At 41.9% G+C, this 9,752-nt stretch overlaps 1 protein-coding gene across 5 annotated transcripts in view; it reads left to right on the top strand.

The window, feature by feature from the left end:
• The window catches only part of GPLD1 (glycosylphosphatidylinositol specific phospholipase D1), a 49,516-nt gene extending 39,830 nt beyond the window's left edge, over nt 1-9,686 (top strand). For all 5 annotated transcript variants that reach the window (XM_044777010.2, XM_070515565.1, XM_070515564.1 and 2 more), the window contains 5 exons: nt 2,120-2,296; nt 2,693-2,853; nt 4,118-4,144; nt 4,272-4,322; nt 7,654-9,686. In XM_044777010.2, coding sequence (XP_044632945.2) covers nt 2,120-2,296; nt 2,693-2,853; nt 4,118-4,144; nt 4,272-4,322; nt 7,654-7,740 — 503 coding nt within the window. In that variant the 3' untranslated portion in view covers nt 7,741-9,686. The remainder of the gene's footprint in view (nt 1-2,119; nt 2,297-2,692; nt 2,854-4,117; nt 4,145-4,271; nt 4,323-7,653) is intronic.
• Nucleotides 9,687-9,752: the final 66 nt, after the last annotated feature.

Consider the following 9,752-nt stretch of genomic DNA (forward strand, 5'->3'; position numbering starts at 1 on the left):
ATAGTGTTGCCTCTTCCAGAATGTCATCTAGTTGGAATCATACAGAATGTGGCCTCTTCAGATTGGCTTCTTTCACTTAGTAATATGCATTTATGTTTCCTTCATATCTTCATGTCTTGATAACTCATTTCCTTTCAATCCTTTCTTTTTAAACTGAGAATTTAAAGCAAAATTTTGATGAAATTATTCTAAATTACGTATTCTACTTTAATAGACAGTGATGAATATTAGAGGTTTGGGAGTGATAATTAATCGCTTTTCCCCATCTTTGTGCATTTGAAGCCATTTGAGAAGCAGACTTATGAATCATTCAGATAGCAAAATATGCGTCTTTTAGAAACTGGACAGGAGAACACGGTCTAGACGGGCAGCTGCATTTGGCTTCCCAGTGCTTGCCCAACGCGACCTCAGGGTGACTTCCTGAGGGAGAGTTTGGGTCTGCATGGCACATGTACACGTGTCAAGGCCCGGTAGCAGTGGCAGAGAGATGTGGACTCAGGCCTGCATCTGGAAAGCAGAACTGGCGGAGCCCATGTGCACTCCCACATGAAGCAGAACCAGCACAGATGAGCCCATCCTGCAGGCAGGCAGAGCCAGAGGGAGAAGCCCCCATCCGCCTCCTCCCTGGGGCAAGATGGGGACAGGGAGTGGATTGAGAGCTCCTAGTTTTACTATATTCCTGGTCACTCCAGGGAGGTCAAGTTCCCTCAAGGAAGCATGAGAAAAAGGGAATAAGGATTTTCTCTCATTTCAATTTCTCTTGATATTTGGGGCTTTGACCCTGAATATTAATGACTGTGCTTTATTAAAACATTGTTCTCTTGGGGGCTGTCGTGTTAGATGATGTTCTTTATCCTTATGTTACTGAGCCTCAGAATCCCAAGCTTTTTAAAGTACTGTTTCTTGTTTCCTAGCTTTTATTTCTGATTACTGTTGCTGGCTCTGCTTTGAGCTCTCAGTTGCTTCTACTTGATGATCAGCTATAACCAAGGGCATGGGGGGAAGGTCGTCCAAGAAAAGAGTCAAATCAGTAACCTTAGTTTTACACACGATATAGGCAGACACTGATGCGAGATTGTATCCACACTTCCTGGTTCACAGTAAGCCTCTCAGAGGACCATCAACCCCAACCCAAGGATGCCATTACATTTTTTGGAAAAGGTACCCATTTCTGATATCAAGGCTGTGTTCCAAAGGATTAAGTCTATGGGCAAAGATCTAGCTTTGTTGTTTAATTGTTCAAAATTTGCTGATTCAAAAAACACTTATGTAGTACTTGTACTTAAACCAAGCAATGCACTACTAAGCACACTGTGCTACTGAGCCACGGTCCCATCACTTATGGAATTGACAGCCTGATGCAGGAGACACATGAGTGAACAGAAAACGATGCTACCCTGCAATGGGTCCTAGGCAGGCAGTGGGCACAGTGTGAGCAGCACCTACTCTAGACCAACGAGGTAAGGAAAGGCCTTCCAGCGGAGGGCACACCTGAGCCAGCTTCTGGAGGAGCAGGAGTTAGCAGCCAGAGGGGTGTGAACAGAAGAGTGAGTGGGTTGGGGGAAGGGGTGTCCATTCCAGGCAGACAACACATCGTGTACAAAGGCCCAAATGTAAGAAATGTAATGGACTGCGGCTTAAATTCGTTATGGGTGAAGTACAAGTGAAGAGGGAGAAGTGGCCCCAAACAATGCTAGAGCCACAAGCAGGAGTCAGAATTCTGTAAGGTCTTGTGAGCCTATCTAAGGCCTTGCAAAGAATCTGGACGTTCTCCAAAGGGTTGTAAGTCAGGAGAGTGATGGACGCAGTTTGCATGTAAAAAAAAAAAGAAGATAGTTGTGGAGAATGTATTGGAGGGAGTAAGACCAGAAGAAGGAACACCTGTCTGATGGGCTATCACTGAGCTTACCCAGCGTTTGGGTCTTGGTGCCCAAGTTGGCTGTACCTTCTTAATGACCAGAGTTGACCAGCACTAAAACCGTCTGTCCTGTGGGGTTCTGAGTGGTCTGCATCACTGGTGGTGTAGAAACAAGAAGCAAGAACATGACTCTGTTCAGTTCCTGACATCCTATCTTCACTCTTGCGATGGCAGCAGGTACTATACCACAGTTTATTTCAGATGATGTGTCTAAAATGGCATTCCTGACCATGACCTTGCACCAAGGGGGAACCACTCGGATGTATGAGCTCACACTTGACTCACAGCCTTCTCTGCTCAGCACCTTCAGTGGAGACCGCTGCTTCTCTCGATTTGGTGGAGTTCTGCACTTGAGTGACCTGGATAATGATGGCTTAGGTAGGTAAGGAAAAGTGCCTTTGGCCAAGAAGAATGAGTCCCTTTGACTAATTAACTAGTCCCCTAATTGGGTCATCTAGGCTCTGCCCTCATAATTGACAGCCCAGTGGCCCAAGGGCATTTAGATATATTTTGAGTCAGCTAAGACCAGAGCTGGATGTACAAGAGTGAGTTGAACTTCCTGCAGGTGGTAACGTGAGAGTGATCCACATCAATTGTTATTGATGCGTGATGAAACAGGAAAGAGGCGGCGGTGACTATGTCAGGATGAAATCAGGGTAAAGGATGCACTAATAATGTTTGCGGGACGGTGGGTTTGGATCCAGTAGTGGAACAATGGAAAGGATGACATTGAAGAGTTAGACACTCCCTTCTGCTAGTTTCAATTGTTCACAGATGAAATCATCATGGCGGCCCCACTGAGGATAGCAGATTTAACCTCTGGACTCATTGGGGGAGAAGATGGCCGCATTTATGTATACAACGGCAAACAGACCACCTTTGGCGACATGACCGGCAAATGCAAGTCATGGATAGCTCCATGTCCAGAAGAAAAGGTAAAATGTTCTCATACAAAATTCTATACCATATTGGGAAAGGTCAGCTGCTTGCTGATTCCTTTTTAAATCATGTCCCCGGTAGAACTCTGACAGTTTTTACCTGAACTCAGAGTCCTGGGGTCAGGACACAGTCACCCACCTGTGTTTTGCAGGCCCAAGCTGCCTGCATTCTTGTAGTTCTGCCGCGTTTGTCCCCATAGCTGAAGTCCAGGTGGACTTGCTGTCACACTGGTCCTTGCTCACAGCTTGCCACTGCTCGGTTAGGAACCCTAGCAGAAGGAAACAGGCCATGGCCATTGGAGTGTCACTAAAACTCCTACTCTTGTTTCCTGTTTTATTACTTTGCTTTACTCCTTTTCTCAGGTGGGTTTCCTTAAGTTTCTTGGGCCTAAAACACTTGGCTGTTTTTATTTTTAAATTAAAATATTATTTTTAAATTGCAAAATTAATGAAAGTTTATTATAAAAATTTTAGAAAATACAAAACAGTACAAAGAAGAAAATCAAAAATCATTTACCTAGAATTCCACTCTGCAGAGTGCCTGTTAACCTTTTGATGTGCATCCTTCTAGGTTTTTCTCTAAGAAATTAATTGCTACCATTTATTGTGCATTTACTCTGTGCCTAGTACTATGCTAAGCACTTTATATATATATAAATATAATCTCCACATCAAAGCTGTTAAGTTGGTATTATGCCTGTTTATTGATCAAGAAATTGAAGATCAGAGGAAGCTGTTCTAGGTGACACTGCTATAGGAAATGGCACAACAGGGACTTGAACCAAAAGCTGATTCTAAAGCGTACTCTTAACCATTAAACTATGTGTGTGTATATATTTTTCACAATTGTGATCATATTGTACATGATTTTGTACACAATTTTGTAACCTGATTTTGTTTTACCTACCAATAACATCTTTCTATGCTTTCCTATATTCTTATACAATATATTTACTGGCTGCCTAGTGTTTTATCTGTAGATAAACCATAGTTTATTGAACCATTACTTAATTGACTATTATTAGTCACTTAGTCCATTTCCAATTTTCAGTTATAAATGATATTTACATGTCAACATTTTTATACATCTGTGTTTCTGAGCTAAATTCTTATAACTGAAATTTCTGGAGTCAAAAGGCATGCACATTTCTAGAAATGTAGAAATGTGAATGTAAGGGTGTAATTAAAATTGGTTAAAAAAACTCACATGAATGGAAATAATATTAACAGTCTCCGTTTCTCACCATTTTCTTTCTTTCAGGCCCAATACGTATTGATTTCTCCTGAAGTAAGTGCCTCCTGAAGGAATGAAGGAAGAAAAACTACAAAAATTGCCTTTCCCCCTTATTTTAAACTGATAAAATATTATGGTATGTCTCAAAGAGCAATTAACAGACAATGAACGTGTCTTACAGGCAGGCTCAAGGTTTGGGAGCTCTGTGATCACCGTGAGATCAAAGGAAAAGGTGAGTAGGGAGACCGTCCTCCTTTGATATTTCTATTTGTCCTAACGCTGGGGATTTGGCGATGGTCTCATTTTGTTTATATTAGATTTTATTTGGAAAATACAGGAACACCAAAAACAAAGTAACATTCACACACAATCCCATCACTTTTTTGGTGAAAAGTGCCCCTCTCTCCCCCTCCAACTTCATCCTCTACAGCAGGGGTTGGCAAATTACAGCTGTGGAGTGCCGCCTGATTTTGAACAGCCCATGAACTAAAAATGATCACATGTTTAAATGGCTAATAAAAGAGAAAGGAGACTATTGTGTGACACAGGAATTTTATATGAAGTTCAAATTTCAGTGTCCATAAATAAAGTTTTATTGGAACATAAAACTTCTTTGTTCATTTCTTTATGGCTGCTGTTGTTACAAGGGCAAGTGATTAGGTACTTCAGAGACTGATGTCTCCGAAAGCCTAAAATATTATTTTGGCTCTTTCACAGAAAGTTTGCTGACCCTTGCCATATTAGATAACCATTGTTAATATTTCGGTGTGTTTTCTTCCAGACTGGGCTTTTGTCTGACTCGACACAGATAAACATATAAAGACACATTTCCTCTTATCATTATTTCACTCTCATGTACTATATTATGCCTCTTCCCAGACAAATACATATGGAGCCATCTGATTCTTTTTAATGGCTGCATAGTATTTTATTGTCTGGATGCACCATATTTTATTTCCTTGGTTCACATTCCCATTGCCATTTACTCATAGTTATTTCCAACTTTTTTTTCTTATTACAGACAATGCCATAGTGAACATTCTTGCATCTGTATCTTTATATAATTGTGCAAATATTCCTGTAGGTGAAATTCTTGGAAGATTGCTAGATCAAAGGGTGTGCACCTTTTAAATTTTGATACAGAAGGTTAAAGGGTTTTATCTTAAAATGTACTGCTAAGCCACTGATTCCATTCATTCATTTTAGGATATGGTATCACAGAACTGTGCTAGGCTGTGAGAGTTATAAGGAGCAAGAAGACAAAGTCCCTGCTCTTGAGGAAAAATAAGATTTATATACATGAGAAGTTAAATAAAATGCAAATCAGTATAGCATTAAATGCTAAAGAGTAGTGTGAACACTAAATATTAACTGTGGGATGAAGGGCTGGGGAAACCTTCATGGTTTAGAGCGTACACAGCTCAGGTCTGTAAGACACGATGCTGCGCAGACCCAGCTCCGGCTTATGAGAACTTTGGTGAAACTGCCCTCTAGTGGCCAAGACATCAAGTGGCCCTTGCTTTAACTCATTTTATAGGCGAGGCTGACAGCAAAAATTTAGGGTTAACCACAACAAAAAAAGATGGATTAAGTTTACGGGAGGATTCTCAAAAGGTCTAGTCACAGAAATGCTTTATATCATAAGCTTGGCTTGCATTTAAAATTTTATTCGTTTTCCAAAAATTGGATATTATCAGGAACCCATGTATTATACAAAAATTATTCATTTCAGGGGCTGGCCTGGTGATATAGTGGTTAAGTTCACGCAGTCCACTTTGGCAGCCTGGGTTTGCAGGTTCCGACCTACACACTGCTCATCAAGCCATGCTGTGGTGGCATCCCACATACAAAGTAGAGGAAGATTGGCACAGATGTTGTTAGCTCAGTGACAATCTTCTCACGCAAAAAGAGTAAGATTGGCAATAGATGTTAGCTCAGGACCAATCCGCTTTACCAAAAAAATAAAATAAATTATAGATTTCAACCATTATTTATACCAACTGAGGAGAGTTGCATAGATCATCTAAAAGTAATTTATATTTGATTCCTTTCTGTACAAAACTGCAAATTCACCTTCCTAATTATCATTCATTTGGGTTAATAGTAAAATTATTTCACTTTCTCAACATACAGCTGAGATTGGGGGCACTGAAGCACTCTGAGTGTAAAGATAAATCAGAGGTCATATATATTTAAAAAATGGACACAATCTGAGGTGATCACGGTCTTTTACTGAGACTTGAGTAAAAGCTGTGATCTTGAAGATTGCTTTTCCTTTCTATATGTGAGCATTAAGTAATGAAATTGATCCTAACAGATAGGTGCTGCTACCGTGTGTATTTCTGAAGCCTCTTGTGGGGCTGCCTTCAGTCAGCTCAAGCGCTCTGACAAGGCAGTTAACTGATGAGCGTGTGTTATAAGCAGTATTACAGGGCACAAGAGAAGGAAGACACGGTCCCTGCCCCCAGGTGCTTATGGTCTTGGTGGAAAAGCAAGACAGGACCCTAAGACCCCCCTGGTCAACATATGATAATGAAGAACCAAGGGCCCTCAGACAGCAGCTGCAGCTGAGTCTAAGCTGGTGGAGTCAGGAAGGATCGCAGAGCCCCTGGGGCCAGAGCTGCATCTGGGAAGATGAGTCCACTGATTACGCAGAGAGAGGGCAGGAAGCAAGGGAAGACATGATTTTAGGAATGAATATGGTTTAACCAGGAAATGGAGAGGAGACTTGGGTCACAGCCAAACTAGAGGCAAATTTAGTAAATTAATAACTCCATCAATAAGAGGGAGGCAGGACTAGACTTTTCCTTTTAATTGACACTGGGGTATAAAAAATACAAGCAAAGGGCTGAGCGCAGTAGCTGACACATGGTAAAGGGTTGGTAAATGCTAGCCATTATTTCTGGATTCCATCTGTAGTTTTCGCAATTAAGTCACTGAGGAACTATTTTCACAGGTCTGGTTGTTTCCTGGTCACACCCTGCTCTGACCAAAACACCATCAGCCAGTTTGGTCACCCACATCTCGTTTACCAGCCTTGGTTCAGAATAACTTTTGGCAGTTTCCGAAAACCAAATCCAACCTCAAAGTATGTAGCTTTGCCCCCAATGAAAATGTTTAAAAACCTGTAGCAGGCTTTGAAGGCAATTCTGAAAGATGGTTCCTAAAATGTTTCAAGCAGCAGAGGCGGCAGGAGGTGGCGGAAATACACGCACAAAGGCAGCCCCTCGTGGAAGTCCTCCTTATCCCAGATATGCTGTCTGCACTGTACCACAACTAGAATTCGGGAACAAACATGCACCGATGTACTTTTCCTTTATCCTTTATGTACTAGAGAAGGGACTGGAGTGACCATCCTCAGCTGCGGTATTCTGAACCTACAGATCTGAGAAAGTGGTATTTAAACAAAGGGAAAGAGGCATTTAACTTCAAGCCCTGGGGTCTGGCCAATGTCTTATTCATGTTTCTATCTCCAGAGCAAAACACGCTGCCTGGACTGCAGCAGGGACTTGAGAGATGCTATTAATGAATAACGAATTCTGTCTGTTTTGTCTCCTCTACAGAACCAAGTTGTCATTGCCGCTGGAAGGAGTTCTTTGGGAGCCAGACTCTCGGGGGCGCTTCATATCTATAGCCTTGGTTTAGATTAAAGATTTCACTCGGCTTTCCTAACCTGCCCTGCCCTCTCTCATGCCTAGTCATCTCCAGGGTGAGCCTTCTGGTGGAGAAAGTGACACATCCAGCGGAGCCTTGCTTGATCCTACTAGATAGAGGGTGGTTCCCGAGAGTGGAGACACACATGCTAACAGCCAGACTATCTGGAAATACAGTAAATTATGACCACATCAGAAGTATGTGAAATAGCCCATTATTCAGGTCCCCTTCCCAAGTTCGCTTCCTTTGCATCTAAACCTTTCTTCTTGCCTAACTTACCGCCTGTGCTAAGCCCTGCTGGACAACCACTTCCTCTCCCACGGGAACACCTATGTCTTTCTGATGCCTGGAGAGGCTTCACTGTGCTTACCTCTTAGGAAAACCTCTGTACACAATTCTCCTAAAAATGTCCTTTTAAAATTGGTGATCCATTCCAATCAAAGTGAAATAGAAAGCATGTTACACAGGAGAAAAAAATTGGAGAACAGTACAGCGAGGAGAAAAGTATGGGAGGGATACCCTCACAACTGCTAAATCCCTTGTTGTGAATGATTTGGCCCTGGCTTAATGAGGATTATTGCATTTCCAATGTTTCATATGGTGAAGGGCAAAGAGAAAAACTAAAACCCTATCACCTTTCTTTCTGTGCCCTCCAACGCTTTTGTAGAAATGGCTGTTGTAACAGCTGACGAACCTAGTGACTCTTCACTAGTTCTGTCATCCACGAGGAGCCTGCGTTGCATTAGGGTGGCGCATGTTGTGCCAACAGAACTAGCGCAGAAAGGAGAGATCTGGCCTAAGACAAAGGGACTGGGTAAGGGAGGGACCGCGAGGAGTGACGCAGGCCACGGCTTCTCTCGTTCCTGGGCTGGTTCTGGGAGGCGGATGTCACCTGCCAGCCCTGCAGTGTGGCGTATAGGGGAAAGGAATGGACCGCAGTGTTTCAGCTTCACTAAGAATCTGCAGGCATTATTATCTGGAAACAGTACGTAGTTGATTCTGTATCAATCGGGGAAAAACCTCTTTCTTCTGACACTAGTGAAATGATACTAAAAGCAGAAAATAACAGACAATGAGAACCCTTCTCAGCTTCTCCAGAGGCAGAGTAGAGACTGGTCAAAGGAGACAGGAATCCAGCTGAAGAGTAAGGTTAAATAAGAAATCAAGAGAAAGCTACTGGAGTTAGAACTGTGAGCATAAGGTGAGTATACATAGGAGAACAACCAGGCACAGGCCTAGCGAGCACCCCCTGACCACTCCCAGGACGGCCTCATCTTTCTTACAGAGGTATGCTAGCTGCACGGTTCCCTATGGCACAGCAAAAAGTACACAGAAACACCATTTGGTCTTGTTTGGGTAACAATTATTGACAGCTCAAGCTATTTGAAGAATTATTTTTAACTAACAGGATGTTTATTTTTAGGGGACCAGAAATTACTTAGCTGTATTCACTTATGAGTTGAGAAGTCAGAGTATAGAACAAACTGACACTGCATTTCAGTAAAGGCGTGTTTCTCTCAGGACGGATCTCTTCATGAGGATGCATACTTTCGTACTGCCATTACTATGGAAACTGTCTGTTATTGTGCTTCACTAAACGACAGGGCCTATGTTTAAACTGATGATTATTTACCTGAGGATTTATATTTTTCTAAATGCTTGAACATACAAGACAGCAAGCACCAGGTGGAGAAGGTTAAAATTTCTCCATGCAGGACATTTAACCATACTAACCTCATGTTCAAAAATGATGTAAACTGTACTCCTACTGTTCAAAGTCAACCTATACGGCAAATATGTAAAAATCTGGCATCCAAAAGACCCCTAATAGATGATAGTGTAATGTCTTATTCCCATAGGTGGATTAAATTTTCACTCCCCTAAGTATAAACTGTGGTTCTAAGCACTGATTCTGAAATGCTTAATAACAAAAATGGAAATATCGTGTAGGGTTGTAATCTCATTAACACAAATCTGAAGTTAATACAGTTTAACTCAAAATTATCTT

The sequence above is a fragment of the Equus asinus genome, chromosome 8, assembly GCF_041296235.1.
Source record: "Equus asinus isolate D_3611 breed Donkey chromosome 8, EquAss-T2T_v2, whole genome shotgun sequence".
Lineage (NCBI taxonomy): Eukaryota > Metazoa > Chordata > Mammalia > Perissodactyla > Equidae > Equus > Equus asinus.